The sequence below is a fragment of the Centrocercus urophasianus genome, unplaced genomic scaffold, assembly GCF_019232065.1.
Source record: "Centrocercus urophasianus isolate 14NV4802_14NV808 unplaced genomic scaffold, USGS_Curo_1.0 seq_15, whole genome shotgun sequence".
Lineage (NCBI taxonomy): Eukaryota > Metazoa > Chordata > Aves > Galliformes > Phasianidae > Centrocercus > Centrocercus urophasianus.
This window is the reverse complement of record NW_024884697.1, coordinates 1,298,156-1,325,700: the sequence shown is the minus strand read 5'-3', so window position 1 is coordinate 1,325,700 and position 27,545 is coordinate 1,298,156. Positions and strand designations below refer to the sequence as shown.

The window sequence follows — 27,545 nt, the reverse complement described above, 5'->3', positions numbered from 1 at the left end:
ACAAGTAGCTGTCAGTGGCTTTAAAAAAAAAAAATTTCATCATTTAAATGGCAACATGAAATGTTCACTTGAATTGCAGTGTGACTAGGACCGTTGGTCATAATGATACCAATTAACATATCCATTCATTTAAAGTTTCCAGTGCAAAAAAAAAAAAAAACTTGAGTAATATTGTGGTACAGCAGAAAGATGGCAATAATCTATAGCAGGAAATCGATAGGACTCCTCAAGTGAATGGATAGTTCAAGTGAGCTTTCTGACATTGGTTGGACAATCCCACAGAAGACTATGTTCACAGAATAATAGGAAGTCCCAAATTGGGATGGGATCCATAAGGATCACTGAGCATTTATTGAAATAAAACAAGCACAAAACCCACAAATCCAACAGTGAGAAATGTTAGATCACAGACCACCAGACTGCAGAGTTCTCTCTTGAGATGTAACCCTAGACATGTTAACATGGACATCGCCCCTCTATGGTTTAGCTACACAAGCTTTTCTTCAGGACAAGGAGAATCAGAATTCCTGACATCAGTTCTACACTTGCATTCTGCGATTTGACTGATCACAAGTAAAGGAAATCATCTGTAGAAGTGCCTTGCATCTTAGAATTGCACTTTGCATTGCTGCTGACCTCATATCAGATACAGTGCAAGAACTGCTTTGGATAGATGAGTGATACGGCTCAGTTCTCAGTGCCCTCACCTATCAGCACCATCTCAATACTCTTCTTTTCTTTTTTTTGACATCCTATGCCATCACTACATGAATTACCTATGGTGAGGATTATAGGCTGAACTACCCATGTTAAAACTATTCAAATTTCTAAGTATCTAAAAAAACAGGAGGCAGTCCTGCTAATAAATAAATAAATAAACAGTAAGTCTCTGGGGACTTCTGAAGAATTCAAGTCATAAAGAAGTAAAAAAAAGGAAGTTCCTGTTTTGCAAATCATGAGTTTCCACCACATTCAGTGAAAAACAGCCACTTTAGTCTCACTGAGGATTAGTATCAAACACAGTGTCACAGACCTTGTTCCTAATTGCAGACAGGCTGGACACAGTGGCAAAGGAGAGAGCCACTAGAGATACCAATATATATCACATAATAAGCTCATTAGCTCTAACACCAGCCCCCATGTTCCACAAAAACTGTCCCAGGGCCCTTCTCAAGATTTTTGCTGAGTATGCTTAAGCAACAAGTCTCTTGGAAAGCTCGTAAGAGAGGAAGTCAATATGCTTCATAACATCCAAGCAAAGGGTCATCCCTCGCAATTAATAGCAAGGGAGTTAAATAAATAAATGAGAGCTTGTTTATCTTCTCCAAGTGGGTGGCTAGCATGCCTTACTTGCTGCTGCAAGAATGTGGCACATCAAGCACTAACAGCAGATTTTGAAGGAGATCTACACATGACCAGGGGTAAAGAAAAATACAGGGTCAGGCAAAACCCTTCTTTTCCAAGTGTGGCAGGATGATTTGTTAAAGGGAATGATCCCGTTGTCATCCCAAGGACCCCAAAGTAATTCCCTCTTCTGTGCTACAAACATCGTAGCCTGTGCAACTCATTGCCATCACTTGACTGCAAGTCACATTCAGGCTTTCCGCTGCAGTGCCTCACCTTGAGTCACATACTGCTGCATATGTCTGGCAGGGCACTTCATCACACTCCTCTTAAGCATTTGAGTTATTCACATAGGAAATAGATGGTCAGCTATCTCCAGGGAATGATATAAGCAATGCTTTGAACTCCTCTCTATAGACATGGGCAACCTGTCTAGGAAGTGATCCAAACCATTTTCTTAAATATCTTTTCCAGGTAAATCCACTTCAAGCATTCAAGTACACAGCCTGAATGGCTTTGCCCTTTCTGCGACTCAGGGATAGTATCACTTCTATACCTGTCAGGAGAATAAGTATGTTATTGATTTGACTTACTAGGCAGCCAAAACCTACAGCAGGAAAATCTGAGTGGCCTCATTCAGTAGCATCCACAACATGAAACAGAGATGACCACAATCTTGGTTGGAGTGCCAAGATTTCGCCATCTTTTAAAGCCAGCAAGACTTTTAAGAAAACCGAATTCCAACATTTCTGACTCAAAGCCCAGGCCCTGAATTCCAACGTTTCTGACTCAAAGCCCAGGCCTCAAAGCCACCATTCTCTTCTCACAACGGATGGTATATTTCTAGGAAGATGGAATTGCTCTTCCTTGAAGGGCTCATTACTGACGAGAGCTATGAATTGTTCTTTGCAAACAAATCACTCCCCCATATGCGTGCCTCCATCTCTTAGAAGTGTATTACAGACTTTCACTGAAAGAGTTCAAGCTAAGGGGATAATTTTTCCTTTCTCTATTTGCTTTGCTCAGACTTCAGTGTTGCATGTAAATGTTAAATCACAGCATAATTTAGAGATGGGTTTGTTTATTTTAAAGAGAGTTAATTCATCTTTTGTTACAGAAAAACAGAAAAAGGGGGGTAAAATAAAGATGCTTCAGCTTTGGTAAATTTCAAAAGCAAAATCACTTAATAAAAAGCTGCTCAGAAACTGCACATCGCTGGGAGATGTTTAAAATGCAAGCAGAGGGTTTTTTAACTGTTCCCGAGAAACACTCCTGTCGAATAGAACGAGGGCCAGGAGGTTAAAACACAGCCATCATAACCTTTATTGCTTCATTTTTGTGAAGCCATTAACCACAGGAGGACCACAGATGTGCCACAGCTCCAGCAGCTGGAGTGAAATTCAATACCCACATCAGAACCTAATTTATGGTCAACCTGTTGGGAGGGGGCAGGGAGGCCAAGGCTCGGCATTCCTGTCTTCCACACGGCGGGGAAATCACAGATGCATGCGAGTCTATGAAAAGCTGCGTGTTGAAAGAGCTCAGCCAAACCTCTTGCACAAAGAGGGAAGGTTTAGACTTGGATATAAGGAAGACATTTTTCTTACAATAAGGATGATGAGTCACTAGAACAGGTTGCCCAGAGAGGTGATAGATGTCTCATCCCTGGAGACACTCAAGGTCAATCTGGATGGGGCTCAGAGCAACCTGCTTTAGCTGTAGGTGTTCCTGTTGAGTGCAGGGGAATTGGAACAGATGACCTTTAAGAGTCCCTTCCAAACTCAAACATCACATGGAAGCAGCCAGTGCTTGCACTGGTGGTGAAGTTTTACAAGTGGAAATTTTGCACTTGACAGCAGCTGAACCCCAACAACACAGGATCATAGAAGGGCTTAGGTCAGAAGGGACCTTGAAAGACCGTTGAGTTCCCTTTCTGTGGTGGGGGTCCAAACATCCAGCTTGGAACTGATGGTTCAGTTGCCCATGAAGCCTTGAGATGAACTCAAAGTGCCAAAGTGCGGGACGTGCTCATTGCCAGTGACAATCCATTCCCTGAAGAACTCACAGGCTATACAGGGAAGAGTGCAGGAGGCATGCAGAGTGAAATGTTTTGCCTGAGGTCATGCAACAATCAGCAACAAAGCCAGGAATAGATCAAGGGTTTCTTGCTCTGCCATTACGTCATACTAAGTCTTTCCTGACTATCCTTTGCACCCTCATTCATACTGTCCCCAATTAGAGCTGCCCTTTCTGATCAACCACCTGTTCTCAGATCCCTCTAAGGAAGCCACTCCTTTCCACGCTTTCCTTTCTGACATCTCCCTGCTCCAGTTACTGTTCTGATTGCAAGTTCCTGGATATAAGGACCTCCTGCAACTGGGAATCATCCACCTAAGCACTTTTGAAAATATCTTGATTGCATCTTTGCATACTTAAATATTTCCTTTCTTCTTTAATCTGTCCCATGCTACTAACTTGATTCTCCAAGTCACCTGGAAGCATGATGAGCACTCAAGAATTTACTGCCAAATTGTGCCCTGTCACCCTGAGTCCTGCTTGCACAGTGATGTGATGATATGACACAAAGCCCAGCCTACATGCAATGGCAGAATCCTCCAGGATAACACCAGAGCCAGCCCCAGGATCACTGTGGCTGTCAGATGTGCGATCCCAATGAGAGACTGAGCTGCTCATCCACTCATAACTCTGCAGTTGCTGACAGAGCCCCCGGTCACTGCAGATGCCATAAATCCTGCAGGCTCCCTTTCCCTTTTCAAAGGAACTCGAGGGGTTTTGTTGCTGTTGTTTAGGCATGAAGGAGAACTGCTTGTTTGTTTTCCTAAGCTTTTAGTATTTTCAGTGGTATTTGTAAAAGCATGAAAGACTCGATCTTTCAGGGATACGCACATGCCAGGCTTGTTCTTGGCTCCAAACCACATGAGCTGACATGGCAGCACGGTGCCCACACTCAATCTATCTTCTATACACTCTCTGTCACCTTCACTTGCATGGCCCACTGCCCAGCCAGGTAAGTACACATGAATTTTGCAGAAGTGGTTGGATAATTCACTCGCATAAAAATGAAGAAAATACAGGATGCTGCAAAGAACCAAAAGAAATGCCCCATCCCCGGAGTTGACCAAAGCCAGGTTGGATGTGGCTCTGGGCAGGCTGATTTGGTCTTTGATTTAGTGACTGGCAACCAGTCCAAGTCAGGAAGGTTGGAACTAGATGAACTCTGAAGTCTCTTTCAATCCAAGCCATCCCATGATTCTAAGATGAGATCAATCATATCCTACAAAAACTGGAGGTTTTTTGCTTCCCAGACAGAAAAAACAGTAGGTATCTCCATCCACAGGAAGTATTGTCAACATTTATGTTTCCTGCACTTCAGTCTAATGCTCAGATCAAACCATAGATGGAAATCCAAGATGAGCAAGGCCAAAGAGCCAGCCAGGAGTAATGAAACTGTGGAGGCTTGAACGAAGCTCCTTTTTGGAAAGGAACGAATGTGATGGAGAAAGGAAACACAAAATTTTCTAGAAGACTAAGTCAAAGGAATCACACAAGGCAGCTATTGGAGGAAAGGGACCAGATGTCAAGAAAGCTGAGGAAGTGAGGTCAAATGCCCTTCAAGAGGCAGGAAACGTGAGGAAAATTCACAAACATGCACTGAGTAGTTTACCGAACACATACTGGGCAAGTCTGGAGGACTCCTCATCCCCATTTCAGAGTGGGTTTGAGGAAATGAGTCCTTTTCCAAACCACCTCTTTCCATCTCTCTCTCCATTTTAATAATTACAGGACAAACAGGAAGATCGGACACATGAGTCTACAGCTACCTAGACAGCTGGTGGCACATCGAGCAGCACCAAGAGACTCCATGTCCTACAGCAACACAAACCTTGTCACAAGTGGTGGGTCTGAGCTAAAATCCTGGAATTGAACTTTGTAAGAACTGAGCTCAAATTCGTGAATTTGCAGCCCCATCCTACTCAGCTGATAAATATAATAATCATTATTATTATACTCTGGGATGTGTCATGGTAAGACATGGGGGAGTGGTCTCAAACTAGAAGAGGGGAAATTTAGACTGGATATAAGGAAAAAGTATTTTTGTGACAAAGACGGTAGATTCCCCATCCCTGGAGACATTCAACATCAGATTGGATTGGGGAGCTGAGCAACCTGATCTAGCTGTAGGTGTCAACCCCTCTTCTGATACAGCCCAGGATACCATTTGCTTTCCAAGCTGCAAGAGCACACTGCTGGCTCATGTTAAGCTTTTCATCCATCAGGACCAACAGGTCCTTCTCTGCGGGACTGCTCACAAGGGCAGCTCCTTCCAGTTTGTATAGATGCCTGGGATTCCTCTGGCCCAAGTGCGAAACCTTGCACTTTGCTGTGTTGAACCTCTTTAGGTTCACCTGGGCCGGTTTTCAAGTCTGTTGAGGTCCCTCTGAATGGCATCCCTTCCTTCCACAACTGTTACTTTCACAGTTCCAACTCAAACAGTTCTGTGATAATAATATAATAGTAATAGCAACAACAATAATAATACACAAGTAGGTTTGGAAACAGGGCAACAACACCAATCTGTGCATCCTGGAGGAGAAAACTACAAGGAAGCTGTAGTGGGTTTCTGTCAGGAGGGAGAAAACAGACAAATAATGGCTGAGCTCTTCCCAAGCAATTAAAGAGCAGTTAATGAAATCACCTGCCACAGACAGAATTGACAAAACATAGAAAATAAGTCACATCAGAGTCTGCCAGAACATCTCTGGCACTGACCAGGGGCCTGATGGCTGGTGTATATTTAGTGCCAATGATATCATCTTTCCTAGTGGGGCTTGCCTTCCGCAGTGAGGAGAAGGGCAGCACTTCTATTGCAATGTCAATGTAAGCTTTAGAGAGGAAAGTGCCTGAGATTTCCTTAACAGGGAAGAAAGCAGCACAGTGGTAGCCTGGGCTAGATCACAGAGTAGGAGACAAGCAGAGCATGATCAAGGTGAAAATCTAGAGGAAAAAAAATAATAACATCCACGCTGCTATCTTTAGAACTGGTGGATGATATTCTAATAATTTTGTGGTTATTTGGGCTTTGTTGACTTGCTTCATCACATATTGGGACTGCTTATAGCTTTGCAGGAAGGATACAGCTCAGATTCCCCCCTAACACTGCCCAGATTCAAGCTAAATATTAATCTTTGTTAGCGCTGTAAGGCATATAACACATTGGTGAATGGTCCTGCATCTGCATAAACAAGCATTATGCCAACAATCTGTTAAAAGTAGAGCATCAGAATACTAATTGTGATAGGTCTTCTCATCTCTTGCTCCCCTCCCCCCATCTACCACTTCATGTCACTGCCAGTGCCCAAAATTCAAAGATGCAGAAATCAGACTCACCTAAAAACACAAGACTGGCTTAAAATCATGAATTAGCAATTAGCTCCCAGCTTTAGCTTGTTATTATAATTACTAACAATTAGTGTCAGGAGGCATTTGGGGCTTTTGACATTTGGATGTTAAGTTTTCCTGCTTTCCCCCAGCCCAAGCAGCCCCCACCCCTTAAAATAAAGATTTCTCAGTCACGCAGCTCAAAGCTGAAGTAATATTACAGCTCTAAATGAACAGATGTAATTCACCAGGGTAGCCCTGCGCTACTCCACCATTCTAAAAATCTTTTCTTTTCCCACTATATTATGATAATTTATTTCACTACGGGGGCTCCCAGGTGAGTTCAATTCTCCAAGTTTTCAAGCAGGCAGAAATGCTAACCTGGCAGAAGAAGTTTGACTAAGAGCTTAAATGCAAGCGGTCTCATAAGATCTTGCAGTTCTCCATATATTGCATACTAAGGTAGACGTGTGAGAAAAACGAGAGCTACAATTTGGAATTCCTTCCTTTCCATGAACAGTAAGTTAGCTAAAAATTCCCCATATAGGTGGGATTTGGGGAATTCATTTACATCATCGCAAAGGGGAAAAGGGGTTCGAAAGCATCAAAAGATTTTGACTTTCCCATCTTACGGCAGAAATATCTGTAAAACAAGAGCTAATTAAACAGGAAAAAAAAAAAGGGGAGGGTGGGGAGGTCAAATAACCATAAATAGTTGTTTTGTAGTCCATAAAAGCTTTCAGAGTTGTGCAGATTTGTTTGTTTTGTGGAAAAAAGAGGAGGGAAATAGAGTAAGATTTGATTTGGTGCTGATGCGAGTTTGTTGGTTTAGAAGTTTTCCCCCTCCCCTTTTTCCTCAGTTCTCTAAGGAAACAATAAAATGAATTATCCTCATTGTAAGAGAGAGAGAGAGATGCTCAAGCCTAATGTGATGCCAAGGCCCTATCTCTTACCAGCACAGAGATGCTGTCTAAAGGGCAGGGAAAATGCATTAGCATGCATGACATCTCCTTATCGCTCAGGTTAGCTCTATCATCAATATGTTCCCATAGACCCCAAGGAGATAAATCGATTGCATACAAAATCCAAGAGAAGCCAACAGAAACTTGTAAGCAGTGGGGAACAAGATCAAAGTGCCCATAGTGTGTGAAACCACATCCATCCCAGCAGATATCACAAGCAATAAACTCCCCCTGATAACCCAGCCTTAATCAACCATATGACAAATGAGGCAAACACAGGGAGATTCGCACTGCTCCAGTCGCTGTGTTTAATTAGATTTCATTGGAACAATTCTGAAAAATTAATATGATGAGGTCTCCACCACTTTCAGCGATAACCTTTTGCCCGACATCGCTGAAATACATTGTCAGGATCAGTTCAGAAAAAGTTACATGAAGTCAAAGGGAAAGATGATTCCAGACTACAGCCACAAGCATCCCAGCAGGGTGAGACACCAGCATGACTGGAGTAGAAATAGTGGTTTGCATTTCCAGGATGCCTTAAACACAACAGTGCTGGGGTCCTATGCCAACATAGCACATCAGATCGAAAAGCAAGAACCCACAGAGCTTCTGAAACCCACTGAAGTCCCTTGGGAGTTCATGTTTTGTTACCAAAAGTGTCCCAGTCCTGTCAGGAATCATCAGCAGAGCATGCTTGGAATGAAGGACTGAAACCAGAGCCGAAACCCACAGATCAGTAGTTCCCAACTTTCCTCTCGACTGTGCTTCTCTTGGCACTTCCAGGGTTCCAACTCATCTCCCATTGGAGCCTGTGAGTGTGCGACTCATTTCCAACCTAATTCCATGCTCACCACACCAAGGAGGATCCCAGTTTGGAGGTGATGGTGCATGCTTGACACAATGCTGCTGATAGATAAGAAGCTTTTATCAGGAGCTATATTCTGTGAGATGTGTCCCATAGATGGGCTCTCTCCATTAACACAGTTCTGCTGTTTAGTCAAGTGCAAATACCAACACAGCCAGCACATCTATTTCCTTTCGAAGTCTCACACTGAAATCCTCATCCAACTCAATCCCTTTTAATTTAAGAAACAAATGATCTTTCTAGGGGTCAAAGCTGGTGTAACACTGGCCAGTACACAGAAAGCCAAGTGATGACAGAGGCAGGTTCATGAAAAAGGCATTAACCCAGAGTTAACACTATCAGAATATAGTGAAATCTACAGTGTTAACTGCTGCTGTCACAGCTACAGCAAGATGTTTTCTTTTCACCCTGGACATAGCATCCCAGAGGGACTTTGCTAGAGCCACAGCTTTGATTAATAGTCGTGGACCAGTCCTCAACCCATACTTCTACCCCTCACCCAGCAGTGAGCTTTTTTAATTTCAGGAAAGGCCAAGGACCTGAAGCTCTTCTGTATGGTTTCAGTTAGGAGAGGTGAAAGGCTACTGACAGGGTTTTAGCAGAAAAAAAAACAGAAATGACAAGTGCCAGACCAAGCAGGAGCAGATCTCTGAATCCTGCATAGTAACACACGTCTTCACTCCCACAGATGTCGTATGGGTTGGGGTCTACAAAATCCAGCACAACTCTCTCATGCTCCCCTCCAGGCTTCATACACATGGGTCCTAAAATCAGCAAAGTTTTGTTGTTTTCAAGCCAGTCTGCCACCAAGACAAAATGACAGATGATGCAGTGTAACAAGCCAAAGTCACTGTACCATACTAAAGGAAGCACTAGGGGGAAGAGACCCTGTAAAGCTGTAAAGGAACAGGGAGATTTGATCTCCACTTTCCTCCTCACTGACTTCACAAACACCACAAGACTGGATACAATTTTGGAGAGACTTTTCCTTAACTGTATTTGACAGTGTCCCTTTGAAAGAAGGAAGCTAATGGTCTACACCAGTAACCACACACCAAGGTAGAGCAACACTGAATTAGGCAGAAGTGTTCACAAGTAGTGGACATACAGACAGCACAAAGCTTCTTAATGGAGGTGTACAAACACCACAGTGATGCTGACAGGCTGCCTTGCACTGCAGAGCCTGCATGTATGCAGGGAGAGGTCTTCAAATCAGCTCAAACTGAAAGTCATTCATTCAAACAAAGGAAGACACGCTCCTTTTTGCCTTTTAACTAAGAACTGGCTCATAAATCAAACCTCGTTCCTACTCTCAAGGTGTCAGCTGAGCGAAAAGCTTTTTTCAAATAGCCAAGGGCTACCTTATGCAAGCCATGGTACCTTCTCCAGCTCCACTAATATGGCTAGTTATACCACTTTTGTTTGCTGTTATAAATCCAACCTGACTTTACTAGAAGTCAGTCCAAGCATTTCCTGGATTTTGGAGACTATAAGAGGATAAGTGGCACTGGAACTCATTGCCCAGACAAGCTGTGCATGTTCCATCCCCATAACTGGTTCAGTGTTAAGTTGGACTTGGCTTTTGGCAAACTGATCCAGAGGGAAGTGTCCTTGCCCATGGCAGGAGTTTGGAATTGGGTGATCTTTAAGGTTTCTTTCAACCCAAACTATTCTATGATTCTACGAATTTCTTTGAAAACAGGGACCACATGATGCATAAGCAGAGCAAGTGGGAATTTGCCCACTGTTCACCCTCAGAAATGGCCTGCTATGGGTCAGAGGCTGAGCAGAGCCTCCCCCAGTTTAAGCATCACCAGTGGAAAGGAGAGTTACTGTTAAACTAAGCATTTCCTTAAGTTTCCTTGAGGGCATCCACAACTTATTTTAAAGAAAAGGATTCTTTGAGGTGGGTTGGGGAAAACTGCACAAAACAAATTGTTTTCACAGAGCAGTAGCCAGAGAACAAAGCCCCAAAACAACATCCTTTACGTGTACACACACATTATGTATTTATATGCAGCCTTAAATACGCGAGATTTCAGGGAAAAAGCGTGGATCTCCATCAATGACTATTCTGTTCCTAGTCCTCTGATCCTGCTGTTGTCTGCACAGCAGTTGGTAGATGAGCTAACTGTACAGCAGACCAGTGCAACAGAGTCCAGCTTAAATTCTCAACAAAGGCCTGGACAACATAAAAAGTGAAGAGTGAAAATAAACTTCTTTCATGCAATACATACCTCACAGACACAACAGGATTCTGCTATGAGCAAGCAGGCAGATTGGTTTGGAGTGCACAGGGAACTGAACCTGGACCTTTCTGTCACACCTAGCATCTTCACCAGCACTCAGTTTCCACATTTTGCACAGACCTGCTTCCTTCCTAAAGATGGGAGCTGACCAGTTTTGATATCTACATCAATACCTGTCCAGAGGTGAACCTGAGATCTTCATGTGTTGGGGCTGCAACTCTACAATCATAGAGCCATTTGAATTGGAGGGGACCCTGAAAGATCATCTAAGTCCAACTCCCCTGCACTGAACAGGGACATCTACAGCTCAGTCAGGTTCCTGAGAGCCTGGTTCAGCCTGACTTTGAATAAGATGCCCTCCAACCCAAGTCATTCTATGATTCTTTGTGGCCAAAGAAAGAAGATGAAGATCAGACAGATTGTAGAGGTGATTCTGGGAACAGACCTAGCTGCAGGCTGGTGAGGGGGGATAGAGTGAAGGACTATGAAAGGAAGAGATGGATGCACAGTGCCTTATCAGGGACTTGCTGTTCTTTCAACTGGCTCCCTGATAACATATGGAGCTTAATCAAATATGCAAATGATGTCCTATCTAGAGACAAGAAAAATAGAGAAATAAACCCAGACACCGTGCATTAAAACAAGCCAATGAAATGAGGAGCGGGTAAAAGGTTTCCTCTTTTTGATAAAATTATTTCAAAAGATTAAATTAAAGCAAAACTAATTAGGAGAATCGCACTTAAGCCGACTTCCCATAAGAAGGGTCAGCAGGCAAGAGGCATTCAAAGGCAGATGCAAGAGGCACTTCAAGGGCTCCCTGAGAAGTCATTATCCCAGTGAAAAGGGAAAGGGACATAAAGAGGAAGAAGGAATGACAAGAGCCATTTTGGCTGAGCATCCATCCGGGCATTAGATGGAGTGGATGGGAGCTAACAGCCTCTCTTTGTCACCCTGGAGAGCACAAGTGGCAGGTGAGGATCAAAGCTGGTTACCTGATGTCCCTTCCAGAGGGCTTTCCAGGGAACAGAGGGATGAAGTCAAACAGAAGCACATAAAACTAAGGGCAGAAGGATGTATCTTTTTTTTTTTTTTCTCCCCCTTGTACGGTTTCCATGAACAACACAGCCACATCAGGTGTGGCAGCCTGAACACTCCACACATCTTGCACAGAGCCTGCAACACCGCACTGAAAATCATCTGCTGTGATGAGGCAGGTGACAACAGTGTCACTGCAAGCCATCCCCTGGGGAGGCTGCGGGACCCTGGATTTCAACAAGGTACCTGGCAGCAGGAACTGCAGTTGCTATCTGTCCCTTTGTGTCTGCTTTTGTCACAAACAACCCCTTTCTGCACATCCTCAGCCCAGAGTGGAGGAATCCAGCTCTGCTGCTCTGGGACTAGAAATCTGTCAAATTCAAGCTGCAGCCTCTTTGAGGAAGGCCTTGAAGAGCTGACAGTGCAGCCTGCTGCCTTCCCTGCTGCACCGGGTCTGCTGGAGTCCACTGCGGTCAGGAATAAAAACATTCAGAGCAGCACCAGCAAAACAGAACACATGGCAGCAGCCAGAGAGCACCTCTGGGCTTTGAAAAGCTCCAGAATGCATCCGGAGGGATGAGATTCACACGATCCCATCTCTGACAAGGCATTGTTAAACCAAAACCTCAAAAACACATGTATGCAAGGCACCCAGCAAAAGCACGGCTCAGCCAAACTCTGCACACCAGCATAAAGGTTGCTGAATAATCAGAAAGCAGGGAGAGGTACTTGAGGGAAAGACAGGGAGAATTAATTGCTCTCTGCCAAAAACAGTGCTCTAACTCTTGTTAGAAAAAGCCACCTCCCTAGCAGACTAAAGGGAGTGTTCCTGCTGAAGTTAAACACTGGAAGGAGCAATAAGCTCACTGCAGCATAATGCCCTGAGGAGCTGTAGCTAGAAGTCTCAAGGCCATGGACATGGGGGGTGTGAGAGGTCAAACAACCATTTGCAGTGATAGAGTAATTAGCAAGTGTTTAAAGCAAATGTTCAGCAGCAGAACCCAGATACAGTCCTGTATCTGGTTTACAGCCTGGAGTTTTGCAGCAGAGGATGAATCACAGGGTGATCTAGGCTAGAAGGGACTTTGAGATTTCTAATCCAGCTGTCCTTTAATCTCAGGAAGTTCCTGTCAACCCATTTCCCCAGCTTGCCCAGGTCCTTCAGGATGCCAGCTCTACCATTCAGTGGGATTTTTCCAGGTCGCAGCCCCGGGAAGGTTATATGCACTGAGAAACTTGCTTCCCATCCACTTTTTACAAGATGGACCTGGAGTTGAACGGTAGAACAGAACAATGCTCCCCAACAGGACTTCAGAGGAAAGAGATTATATAGCACAACAGCCAGGATTTATAAGTCCTATCACTTTGATTTCACCTGGAGAAAGAGTACTGAACACCCAGCACCTTTAGGCTAGATATTAGGCAGAAATACTTCACGGTGAGGCACTGGCAGCCCTGGCACAGGCTGCCCAGAGAAGCTGTGGATGCCCCATCCCTTGAGGTGCTCAAGGCCAAGTTGGATGGGGCCCTGGGCAGACTGAGCTGGTAGGTGGCAATCCTGTCTGTGGCAGAGGGTTGGACCTGGATGGGCTTTAAGGTCCCTTCCAATCCATGCCATTCTACGATTCTACAGTTTATGTCATGCCAGACTCCAGTATCACAAGCTAGTGGCTTTTACATAGCACAGTATGGGCAGCTGTTACTGGTCCATGTTCACGTAGGTTTCCACCACCACCACCTCTCAGGGCACCCAACATGAGCACCAAGGGTAGCTCACACCAAGGCTAACAAAACACAGCTTTCTTGCTGTCACATCCAGAAAACCGAATACTCTTCAGGCATCTAAGCTGGCAATGACCTCTCAAAAAGTGACTGTACATCAATGCAGGACAGAGAAAGCTGCAGCCTTCACAGACGTCAGATACAGATGGGAAACTGTATCATTCCATCACAAGCGAGTGAAGCACTTGGACTCCTGCTGATTTAGGAAGCTGTGAGGAGAGGCCAGGGTGAGCAAGTCCCTCTTGCAGAAACCAGCTTCTCAGCAGGAGCTGGAGCCTCTACAGCATGTTTTCAGAGCAGTCAAGTCCACTTGCCAAACAGTTAGGAAAAAAAACATAATTTTTTTTTTTTTTTAAATCTGACTCCTTCAAAGCAGCAGAGGGAAAGAGAAGGAAGCAGTTTCCCTGCTGACATTTGCAGAGCGCTGTCAGCAGCAGAATATCCTCCAGGGAACATCAAAACAGAACAGAGTTTCTTGTCTTGCGCATATTCAGAACCCCTTTATACTTGGAGAAACAGAGAGGATCTGGCTTTTTCTGCAGTTACCAGAATCCATGAAACTGTGCTCAACAAACCCAAGGCTCACTCTCATTAGCTCCAGCTTTTGGATGGGAAGTAATGCATCAGAGGAGAAAGAGGCGTAATTCCTCCCTTCGCCATGTGGATACATTGCAATATCACTAGCCTGGCCAGAGCTTTTCAGTGTTACCTTCCTGAAGCATGGAGCAAGGAGCTTCATCTTCCTGCCACGTACTGAATCCTTCTGAAGCTCTCGAGGCAAGTAGGCTGTAAACAAAGCTTCAGCACATAACTGGAAGAGCTGTCAGCCAAAGCTGGTCTGACGACCAGAAGCCAGCAAAAGCTAAGACATGCAGTACTCTCCATCCCAACCATTCATTGGAGAAAGACAATCTATCCCAATGCGACTGCGAGATAGGCCCAAAATTAGAACTGCCAATTTGAGCTCTCAAATTGAAAAGTCTCCCTATGGTGTTTTGCTTTGGATCCAAAGAAAGCAAGGTCTCAAGAGTTCAGGGTAATCCAAAGGGTGGTTCATAAAACTGGCCGATGGTGAGAGTTTTCTACTAAATTGAAGTGATACCTGATGGGAAGTGCTATGCCCATTTCAGAGCTGTCTAACCTTGAATGAAAACCTTTACCCTAAATGTAAAGCCTCTTCAAAGACCTCAAACTGATGAGATTTCATGTAAAATGAAATATTGACCATAGAGTGAAAGAACTGACATTAAAGTTCAATTTCTTTCTTTGCAAGGAATTTAGCATAGGGAAGGCTTCGATTGAAATATTTTTATGGAATCAAAAAATATTTCTCACAAAGCAGTTTCAAACAAATGTGAATTATTACTACTTCATTTTAGAGGAGACATTTCAGAATGGACAAAGCTTTGTTTTGAATAGAGGTGCAGCTCCTGGAGCTGTTCCCAAGCTGGTATTTTTAAATGTAAAGTTGTTTTTTAAACCCACACATGCACACAGAATAATGGCAAGTAAGTTGTTTTTGTTGTTTGCTTGTTTGTTTTTTTTTCCCTGAGTGGAAACTATCTGCACAAAAGCAGTATCCACACATTACACACCTATGGAAGATACACAATGAATACTGAATGCTGCCACATTCTCTTAGCCATGACATGTATTCATAACATAATTTGGCCAGAGCTTCCAAGATACAGATATTTCTCCTAAGTTCCATCACAGGATCTTCATTGCCCACAAGTGGTCAGGAGTTTTCCGTTTCATCTGATTTACCTGCTTTAGCTGTGTGATAGAATCCTCATGCTTTACACACAAATCTCTTGCAACCTGCAGAGCATTAATTTCCCCCCAGCTTCTTTAAGCAACAACATATTTCCTTCCACGTGTAGAAGGGAAAAGCATATATAGGAGAAGAATAGAAGCTCCTGTTAGATTAAAAAGCTGAGCATGGCTGTCTCACATCTCTGAGCTACCTTCTCTATTCCCAAGTTGACACCAACACCCATCAAACCTTTAATCCATGGACTGTGGTTTCTGCCACAAGATACAGACAGGGGGAGATTTTTCCTTTTCATAGCCTAGCATTTTTATCCTATTTATATCATTGTTCTGCAAGGCCACGCTGTGCTGTGGACAAGCTGGCAGAATTGGAGGGCATATTTCTACAGTGTATTATTCAGAGCCTTCCTGTTGGTCTGCACACGTAGCTATGTGCATGAGCAAGGGCTGCAAGAACTATTTTGCCTGGGGCAGTGGAACAGCTAGGGCCAGCCTTGTCATTCTCTCTCACTCACTCTTTTCTTACCCTATCTCTATGTTGCTTTTTCTTTTTCTTTCTCTCTTTGTTGTCTTGGTTACGTGGGCAGATTCCTGATGTGCTGCTAGTTTTCATTTTAATGATACGTTCCTGTAAAGCACGATATTTTACTTCAAGTTTTGTGTGCCACTGGATACATTCCTTTGACATGTGACATTTGTATATCAACAGATATTGCTTTATGTCTATGGGTATTTTTCAGAGCCTCCACAGAGTTCATTCTTCAGAATCTGATACATAGTCTGCATTTTTGTATATAAAAACACAGGGAAGATGACTGAAACTGCAAGAAAATAAGGGAAGTTTCTCCAAAACCATCTTCTAATTATTTCTAGTGAATCTTTCAGCAACAACTGAGCAGATCCTGCTGCTTTGAAGATAATATAACAACTCATCTTTTCGTGCTATCCAGAAATGCTTCACCGTGGCTTGATCAAGCAGCTGCACTGCACCACAAAAACAGCAGAACATGCCACGTGTGGTAGGGACCCATCAGGAAAAAGTGAGTCCTTGGGCTTTGTCTACTGGTACAGAGTTTCGTCTAATCTTACATAGCTGATTCCAATTTACCCATGTGCAATTTTTTTTTAAAACTGAAATCAAACTTCATCCCAACACAATGGATTTCGCAGGAGCTGCAATTACCAGTGTGGTATTTCCCTTTGCTTCCAATTCCAAAGCACCTGTCTAATGAGCCAAGATGGAAAACCAAGTCTTGAAAGGCCATGAAGCTTTGGCAGGGACCAGGTGAAAATCCTGAGTGCCAAACTGGCCTTGTGTGGCCCATGCAGGGGGAAAGCAGGCTGATGTCCTGAGCTCAGATACCCTCGGGAGCCCTGGAGGAAAGTAAAAGATTGCAGAAGTCATAGCAAGGATGGGGCCAAACCTTCAGGAAATGCATATTTTCAGGATCAGTTTGTCCAAAACAACCACATGAGTTTGGGGAAGCCTCATTTTGCACTGATGATCAGCTCTGCATGTTGCTTTTGTGATAGATAATTATTCATCCCACGAAGGCCTTATTCACAGCTCCAGCCCTGCTCTGACACACAGACCCAGTGCTCTAACTACCGCAGGCAGAACATTCATCACGTTTGGAAAAAGAGAATAAAACACAGCTTTCTCAAGTTACATCAGTTGCTTCAGCACCCCTCTTCTCATTCTTTACCCTATAAGGATGTCTCTGCTCTCTACCACACTCAGCTAAAAAAAAAAAAAAAAAAAAAAAGCTTTCTCACTCCTATTTCCCCCTTTTCAAAAGGGATGAAAGCTTGGATTCTGCATTGTGACCTGCAAAGGCAAAGACAGAGCTATGTCTGATTTTGCTTCTCCCAAAGCCAAAATTAAAACCAAAAGCTCACGAAAGCAGAGAAGCAATAGGCATTCTTAACTGTTTAGGTCTTTTGGATATTTACCGTTCAGATCTCAGCTACACATTTTCTTCCCCCAGTGAGAACGGCTGGAGAACTAAACATTTTATTATGATATCACAGATGACAAGGAAGCAAAACCTAATTAGTCAGGGGAGGAGATTATTTTTACTACAACTGCTTAAAAAACAATTTGGCTCCTTTTCCACGTGCTAGAGCAGACGATTAAAACAACCACACTCTGTACAAAAGCACCAGCAGCTTTTCCTCTGTTGAAGTGGTCTGGAGACATCTGTCAGTGGGCAGGATCCTATTTCATATACCTCCTACCACATGGGTGTAGTGCCACCTGAGTTTAAAACCTTGATGTTCTTAAATGAAGCAGTAGCAAGAGGAACAAAACCAGAGATCTCAGACCCTCCTTACGCATCCATGAACAAATGAATCCCTTTCTCCTCTCTGCTCTGCCCATCATATATACAAGACTTTTTAATAGTACATTCATCTCCTCAGCTTGACGTTATTTGCAAAAAGGAATTCAAAGAGGATTCAACATCCAATCCAAGCCTTGGGGTTCCTCCAACCTCCTGTAACAGCTTCTCACCCATCTCCTCACAAATTATATTTTGCAACATCCCCAGCTCAAGCATTTAAACATTGCCAAACTGGCACGGAGGAGTTGAAATGGATGTGATGCCCATCACTAGCACAAGGCCACTTCTAATACCTCTTGCTGACTTAAGAAGAGCACCTACTAAAAGCACAACAAAGCTTCCAACTCTCAGGCTCTGTATTACTGCCGTACATGATGAACTACAGCAGCTGTTACACCACAGAGCTACAGCCGTGCAACAGGCTTTTATATTTTTTGAGAACACAGAGTGAGGAACAGAAGCTCAAATTCAATAAAGAGTGTATTTATTTATGTGGCGTCAACCATGGTTGCTCCATAAGCGTAACGCTCATTATCATTCAGACACAGCTGTCTATTGATGAAAACACTTTTCCTTCAGAACAAGCACTCAGCCCTTGTGGGTGGAACACAATTTTTTGCCAACTGAAACATGTGCTATCCTCAAAGCAGGTGATGCACCTCACAATAAGGTCTGCGCTCACATTCCGTTCAACACCGCCAATCTCCATAAATATGTGAAAAATCTGAGTTAGAGGACAACATTTGGTCTTACCTTCTTGAGCTTTCCACTCTTGGTTCCCACAAAAGCTAGGGAGTGGTTCTTGTAGACATAAGCGATCACAGATGTCATTCTGTCTCCATCTTCAGTGTAAATGGGGAGCCCTCGCACCATAGATGATACTCCCAAGGGGGCATTCATATCCAGGCCACAGAAGTTGTCATCAATTGTTAACAGCTATGAAACAATAAGAAAGAAAGTATGAAAAACTGAAGCCAACAATTCTTAAGCCATCTTGGAAGCATTCATTCATCAGGGATACCATTATGCAGGCTGACAAATCAATGACAAAGGCAGCTCTGGAGGAATACAAAGGTGGAAAAAAATTGTCCAAAGTCTCTTGATGAGTTATAGACAGAAGGAGCACTGGAAATTTGCTTCTCTTGAAGCCCAGCAGGATATATTATTTTAAGTCTTTTTCCTACTGCTTTACCAGTCAAGACCTAGCAATCAAAGAGAAAGTCTGCAGAAAGTATCTTAAATGTTTCTAATTCTGCCAAAAAAAAAGTATGCGTGTCATTACTAAGGGATCCACGATACAAAACACTGAGATAAGTCCACACTAGCAAATAGACCATGGCCTGTTCTCTGGCGCTTACACTCACTACTGTGACTCACATCTATGAAACCTAAATTGTATCTCCCATCCAATTATCTGACTCCAAAAGCCGCAGCACCATCCATGATACATCTTGGAAGAAGCACTAATGTACACCCTGGTCAGCAATAGGGATCACGCTAAGGATTACACATTATAGTAGTGCCTGCACACACTTTCTATTCCTGGAGCTAGTACACTCACGCAGTTATGGGTCTTTCTCTCACACTGTTTGGCCAGGGCACCTTTCTTCCAATGGGTCCTTATTTCCTTCCTGTGAAATGGAGATTATTCAACTCCACCCAGCTCAGAAGGGGCACTCACTGAAGTCCTTGAAGAAGGCGAAGGTTCCACAGCTTTAGTGGTGCTTTATTGTGCTTGCTGAGGAAAACCACAGACTCACAAAGACCAGAGAAAATGCCTGACTGTTGCTTGCTGCTGCCTAAGCCCTGACATCTACTGCATTAGAACTCAACAGGCTATCAGACGGATGTTCCAGTGGGATCAAAGAAGATTTGAGTTGAAAGGGACACTTACAGAACATCTAATCCAACTCCCCCACAATGATGAGGGATACCTACAGCTCTATCAGTGCTCAGAGCCACATCCAACTTGATCCTGAGTGTCTCCATGGATATGATCCTTGGATATGAAAGCTCATAACATCTAGTTTTCTGCAAAGGTGCTTCCTTCAACTTCAGAGTGCTGCAGAAGGACAACAGCAAAATCACAAGAACAACTCTTCTATCCTATCTCACTGCACAATTTGGAAAGTAAGGTTAATGCAAGTTCCCAGTGTGAAGATCCCACAGAGCAAAATAAAGATGAAACTCCAAACATCACAGCACAAACTGCCCAAAAAATCAGACTTTGCTGACATCAGTGAGACCACTCTCACACATCTGAAGCTAAGTTTAAAACATTTTTCTGGACCATGGCTTAGGAAGGCAATAATTCAGTGGACAATAAATTTATCTAATTTTCTTCAATCACTAAAGAATGACCATGATTTTTTTTTATCTGAGACCTTCGTAGAATCATGGAATGGCCTGGGTTGAAAAGGACCACAATGATCATCCAGTTTCAAACCCCTGTGGTGTGCAGGGCCACAGACCAGGCTGCCCAGAGCCACATCCAGCCTGGCATTGAATGCCTGCAGGGATGGAGCATCCACAACCTCCTTGGGCTGTTCCAGCGTGTCACCACCCTCTGTGTGAAAAAAGAAAGAGTAAGAAAAAAAGTGTGAACGGTTTACAGGCCAGTGACTAACGAGGCAGGACACTTGTGGGGCGCGCCCGGGGAAAGGGAAGAAGGGGGAAGGGCAGGGAGATGGGAAATGGGTCTAAAAACCGAGGCAACAGCAACGATCTGAGGACGAAGACGTTAAATTACTTCTAAATATGATCTCAGAATGCAAGATAACACAATACAACACGATACACGTGGAATTGAGGCCAACGAATGAAACAAAATGAGAGGGTGTCCAAGCTGAAGTCCTTACTCTAAAGCCTGGTGTGCTCCTCGGCACAGAACAACGCGAGGGGCTGGTGAGCTGCCTCCACCTTGCTTCATCTGGGCACAAAGTCCCCCGGGGAATGAAGCCCCTCCCCTGCCCCTCCGAGAACAAAGCACCCAGAAACGACGGTCCACAGAACCAGAACATTAACTCTTTAACTCCCAATGCTTTACATGATGTTATGATGTGGAATACCGACAACAGAAACATCGCAAAACCACGACATCACGTAACATGTTGGGGTTGCTTCTTCTGAGGATCGTCTGCATGAAAAAAAAAAAACAAAAAAGAAAAAAAGAAAAAGAAAAAAGAAAAAAAAAGCCAGCAAGTGAAAGCCTGCAAGTAAACATCAGCCAGCTTCTGTGCAGCTGTGGCTCTCAGCTTGATGCGCAACATCTTTGTAAAGGCAGAAATACAGTCATCTTCTTCAGCAAAGAGAAGCACATAAGGAAGCTTGGATTTACGATGAAACAGTCAAGAGTTGCAAACCCAGGTTTATTTTCAATTCCAGACACTCCTAACGGCAATATAAAGTAGCCACGTTAAACTCTCTGGAGCTTCTCCACTTGGCAATTTCACGTTAATGACTTTCCAGAGTGAAAGTGGAGATGAGAACATGAATTCATTCTGCCTGCAACATGGCTGTTGCAGCAGCTGGAGTATCAGAGAGGGTCAAAGGGAAGATCTGAGGAGACAGGAAGCAATCCTTGCATCTCGAGCTGTAAAAGTCTAACTCTGAAATTCACAGCATAGTCTGTAGGTAACTCAGAAAAGGAGGAGGATTTTTTGATTGAATCGTAGAATCATTAAGGCTGGAAGAGACCTTTAAGATCATCCAGTCCAACTATCAGCCTATCCTCACCATGCCCACTAACCATATCACTCAGTGCCACATCTGCCCTTTTCGTGAACACCTCCAGGCATGGTGACTCCATCACCTCCCTTGGGAGCTTTCAGGCAGTTGGAAGGAACAAGTTTTTGAGAACACAGAATGGTTTGGGTTGAAAGAGACCCTTAAGATCATCTAGTTCCAATCACCAGCTGGAGTGAAACCATCATCCCATATCACATTCCACCTGCTAATGAGGGAATATTACTCACCGCCCCTCTGCCCCAGGGAAGCTGCTAAACAGAGGTTTATTAGGTGCTCTACATATCCAAAATATCTTTATGACAGAGTGATTGGCAGCTCCCAGGGCATCCAAGTCCCACCAGCTGCCTCTCCATCTCAAGCTGATGCACAGTAGGGATTCAGCTGTGGAGAGGTTGCTGTCCATTCCTAACACCAGAAGTTACATCTGCAGCAGTGACACCATGGCCAAGTGTCACGTTCGCCTGTGAGATAGGAAGGATGTGTAAAGAATGGGCCTGATTTACAGAAGCATTCTGGCAGGCTTCTGCATTCTCCAGGATTAAGCTTATCAAATAGATATTGAACAGATCCAAGCTTTTCTGGATAGGATGGTTTTAACAAGGCTGGTGCTGGCTCAGCCCTCTAGAGATTCACTGAGCCCCCCAGACTCAGCAGAAGGGTCACAACTCTAATTACAACATGTCCTTTCCCAATTCCATTTGATTTCCCAGCAGAAGTGAGCAATTTGGCACTGCAAAAAGGGCCGAAGTGCCAGCTATTAGGGAAGCAGTGCAAACAGTGCTCCTACTGAGCTGCTGTTGTCACTTAAACATCTGTCGATGGGGGTCGGCATCCTTTCCCTGGTAACTAGAGATGGGATGAGAGTTGCGCCAGGGGAGGTTGAGGTTGGATATTAGGAGAAACTGGAGATGTTGAAGAAAAGGGCAGATGCATCATTGAGGGACACGGTTAGTGGGCATGGTTCGGAAGAATTGGGGTTGGACTTAGTGATCTTAGTGGTCTTTTCCAACTGTAATGATTCTATGATTCTGTGGTTCTGTGCTTTAGCCTTTGGCCTCTGAAGCAGCCTCTTATAATCAAATACAGCCCAACGCACATTTGGGGAAAAGCTTTGATGAAGGATCAGCCATCCTCTTTACTTTCACTCGGATGCAATCTTCCTTCCCAATCAAAGCACAAGGGCCTTTTTTAGATATCTCAGCAGGCTCCAAAGCCATTCCACAGCCTCACCAGGGATGAAGGCTGTCCCAACAGCCAAGTCTCGCCTTTGATTTACAGCTAATACCTAACAGCCTTGTCTTTGTATAGTGGCAGATACTTGGCTTCTCACTCTTGTTATCTCAGGCTTGGCTACTTCAGATGATGAAGGGAATGCATACATTACAGCTGCCTGAGCTGCCAGCAGGACCAGGGAGCCAACAGCAGTAAGAAATCAACAGCGATATTTAATTGAATCTTTTCAAGGTCCCAAGGTCTTTTCATCACCTGAATGCAAGATCTTCTCATCAGCAAAGACTGAGCTTCCTGCTGAGGGTGTGTCATACTCCATAGGGTGTTTAAAAATGTAGGGAGATAGAAGCTCTAGGAAAATCCATCACCAGGAATTTTGTGGTATATGTACAGATGCAAGTAATGGAATTTAGGGTCTAGAATGCCTGAAGTGGGGGTAAACAATATATCCCCCTCTAGCAGGGCTGCTAATTGTAGAATCATAGAATCATGCCTGGGTTGAAAAGGACCACAATGATTATCTGGTTTCATCCCCCACTCGTCCCTCTCCCCCCCGCCTGCTATGATGCAAACCACCTTCCTGCAAACCACAGATCTTTAAACTCCAACTTCTGCAGCAGCAGTTTGCTTCCCAAGGATTGTGCTTTTCTGAATAGCCTCATGATGCCATCAGCATGGGCTTCACTACTTGGTTAACCTTCTGGTTTAGGTGCTCGTTTGTCCTTACTCTGGCATTAGCACCCTGCCTTCCTTAAGCTGGATTGCTTCTGCTGTCCTGCATTTCTAGCAACATTCCTGCTTCTAACCATGCTGCCTCCAGCTCTCCCTTCTGATTCCACTGAGACCAGTGGGTTTGGTCCATCCAACCTAGTGATAGAACAAGGCAAACTGATTTTAAACTAAAAGAGGAGAAATAAAGGTTATATGTTATGAAGAAATTCTTTACTCAGTGGTGTGGCCTCAGCATGGGCTGCCCAGGGAGATTCTGGATGCTTCATCCCTGGAGACAGGGTGGCAATCCTGTCCATGGCAGGGGCTTGAAATCTGATGATCTTTAAGGTCCCTTCCAACCTTAGCCATTCTATGGTTCTATGTCCTTCTCTCCAGTTTCTGTGCTGTGAACTTTGGCAGGACCATCAGATTTCACGTATCAACATCAGCCCATTGGTTGTGTCTAGCCATGAGATCCAGGTGCAGGATGGAGACAGCTCTTCTGATGTTCACCTCGTGCCACATCATTCACATAATTTAATGCCTTCCCATCACACGTGTTGCTGACAGTGGGTCAGAAGAAAGCTGTGGGCTTGCCCAGTGACCATCAACAGCCATAGACCTTTATCATCTGAAATTCTGAGGAAATTTTGTGGACAAAAGGATGTGAACTCTGGGCCACCAACTGAAATGGAACAGATCACCAACCAACCCGCTCTTCAGCAGTAAGCCTGCATTCTAATGACACACAAAAATATCCAGTACCGTTTCTCCAGGGTGCTTGGTGATATAATGAAAACTATATAAAGAGCCAGCATTTGGAAATACATTATAATTGCACACTGCTTTTACTTGTGCAACCAGAGCAGTGGTTACCACGCAATTACATGTCACCATATACAAATGACAGTGCAGTTACAGTAACTTCACCAATTACAGGGAAATTGCACCCACTCTGCTAATAGGTTTTCACTCAAACATAATTCAGGATCACAAGACCAGTTACCCAAATTGACTTGAACTTGTACAAGCATTTGGTTTTTAGGTCTACAGTTTAAGCATCAGTTCAAGGACTGGTGTCAAGTTTCCAGAGTGCTGCAGAATCTTAACATGGTACAGACTTGTTACGCCTGCATTAACGTTCTTTCTGTACTGTGAGCATAAGGCTTCCCATCCACCATCTACCTCCACATCGTAAAATTTGCAATTTCCTGAAGAGGAGTCTGCCTTCCTTATGGAGACCAATAGAATTCTTTAGTCTTCATGCCTTGCGCTCAGCAGAGCTGGTTGGTTATTAGTAAGAAGTAATTGTTGCCATAAATTTAGCATCCTCTGAGTTCTGAATTTTGGAATGATTTGTGTGCCAAAAGATATGCACAATGTACACTGATCAGTGAACTCCTACACATATTCTAGATCCAAAAAATTGCAAAATTTAAGCAACAGTGGCAATAGGTTTCTTCTTATTATTTGTTGCTGCAGACCCAGTGTTGCAGCCACAGAATCCATAAGAAACAACAACAGATGCTTTTCAGCCCATTGCTTTTTCTCCAGCTCTGGTTCCCACTTTTGCTATACACACTGTCCTACTGCTGGCATGGGGCTGCTCACAGCATCATTTTAGTCCTGGAGGCAGCACTGAGCTGTCTGAGGGAAACAATTCATGCCCCCAAAAGTACTGACTATGTGCTTCTCAAAAATCATAGAATTTTGATATGCAAGCTTCCAGGCCAAATACAAAAACAAAATCACTAAGGTTGGGAAAGACTTTTAAGACCATCCAATTCAACTCTCAATCCATCCCCACCATGCCCACTAACCATGTCCCGCATCTGCCCTTCCCATGAACACCTCCAGGGACGGTGATTCCACCACTTCCCTGGGCAGCCCGTGCCAGTGCCTCACCTCTCTTTCGGAGAAGAAATGTCCCCTAATATCCAACCTGAAATATTGTCATCAATAGTGTCATCATCAAAATGACATCATCAAAATGACATACTGACTTTTAGTCTGCTTGCAGAGAACATACTCTACTACTACAAGTAAAGGTGCAATTACTAGCCTGAAACACCTCCAGGTTAATGAATCCATGCTACTGGCAGACAGCACCCTGATGGTGTACTCATATAACCTCCACTTTAAGATCCTTCATCAACTTCAACTCCAAGTGTCTGCCAAGGAAAAACGATGCCAGGATATACAAGATGCAGCGCAGAACCGATTCAGATACCTGGGAATATATTTCAGTGGGATATTTAGAATCATAAAATGGTTTGAATTGGAAGGGACCCTTAAAGGTCATCTAGTCCAACTGCCCTGAAATGAACAGGGACATCTACATTTAGATCAAGTTCCTCTGAATCCGTCCAGCTTGACATGAATGTCTCCAGGGACAGGGCATCCACTACCAAACCTGTTCCAGTGCCTCACTCCCTCTGTTTGGATATTTTAAGTTAAGGGATATTTCAAGAGCCCAAGAAACTGGTACAGGCAGGGAAGAGGGACAGCACTCCAGAAGCAATGCCGACTGTCAAATTCAGACAGCACAACCACTCTGGTTCATAGTGGCCTTCACATCCCAAGTCCCATACATCATTGCTATGTCAGCCAAGCCTCCCTTTGTACATCACTCACACAAAAATGCTGGCAGTACTACTCCAAATCTCTATATTAGCACAATAAGCTATGCAGCTGGGCTGAAAGTCAGATCACTGAGCTGTGTGGTCACTGAGGTTCCTTCACTCCCAGTTGGGAACTGTGTCTGTGCGCGGGAAGAGTGGATGGGACCTAAAGAGCAGAAAATGTGTCTGTAACAGGAAGCTGAGCTTTTCTGCAGTCCCCCAAAAAAGTTCACTATGTGGGCTGAGAGGATGCAGAACCGTGTGGATGAGGATAAAGAGAGGAATATGATCTCTGCAGCTCTCAGCTTGCCGCTTTCCATGAGCTTTAAAAAATTCACTTAAAATTTTTCACACCCCCAATAAAAGAGATTATTGAGTGTGGAGACTCTGCTTTTGAAACTACCATGGTCTATTGGGCAAATAAGCATTTAGGGATTTTTCAAAAGTGAAGTATTGATCAAATAAGCTGCTAGAGCTCTTCTGTAAGAACATATTCCAGCTGCAAAGCTATGTTACGCACCTGAAACACAGCTGCACTGACTTCCCCTGGGACTAAAAGTCACAGGAAAATCTTAGGTGAAAAGGTTTTCTCTGTATAAAATGCTTTTGTCTGTACAGAGTGAAAAGAGTTTATCTAGATAGGCAAAGTCACCTTTGGGAGAGAAGTGCATTTTGTCCTAAAGGACATTGGATTTCCATGATCAGCTAAAGGCTGTTACATCACAAATTCCATCAACAGCAGTATTGATAGAGGTGTAAGAAGAGAGTGGAGCTCTACCCTCTATATGCCTCTGTAAACCTCACCATCCTTGTCATAACTTCTCCCAGGTGTTTCCATGTAACAGAGATACCTAACAAGGAGATATTCCCCACATTCATCTCTCACATTCATCTTCACCAGGCCACAAAAATCCACCCTGCAGGACCCTGGTAAGGTCTCCATTGCAAACATCACTGCTGTCACATTCAACTTTGAAGGGTGTAGGAAAACTTGCTGACTTATCCTCTCTTTCACATGCTTGACCCATTATCCCCCAATACTTGTTGGCAACAGAATGGTTAAATCTGAGCTCAGATGGAGCATTTCTGGCAGCTGCCAGGCACTCCTTATTCCTATTCCACTGATGCACACCAGCACCTTGCCGAATAGAGTCCAGCTGCCTCCCTCGTGTCGGCACCACCAGACATTCCCTTAATTACTATAATTATTATTTTGTTCCACAGTCAAAATTATCATTTGGGCTGCAAAGTGCCACGTGCACCAGCAGCGCTATACAAATGAAACAACAATGCTGCTTTGCATGCAGGCGACACCTCCCAGAGATCCCAGAGCTGCTTAAAAGCATTAATTAATCCTCACCACGGTCCCACAAAGGTAAGCTAAGCGTTGTGATGAACAACTTGAATGTGTTGTTGGTCTTCAGCACGGGGAAAGTGCTCTGTTGGATGTGAGCGTTGTGTCAAGGGAGGTTGAGGTTGGA

General features: G+C 43.9%; 1 protein-coding gene across 1 annotated transcript in view; it reads right to left on the bottom strand.

Annotated features, from left to right (window-relative positions):
• PLXNA4 (plexin A4) overlaps positions 1-27,545 on the bottom strand; it is a 443,874-nt gene that overhangs the window by 380,061 nt on the left and 36,268 nt on the right. The window contains exon 3 of the mRNA XM_042816033.1: positions 18,509-18,691. Coding sequence (XP_042671967.1) covers positions 18,509-18,691 — 183 coding nt within the window. The remainder of the gene's footprint in view (positions 1-18,508; positions 18,692-27,545) is intronic.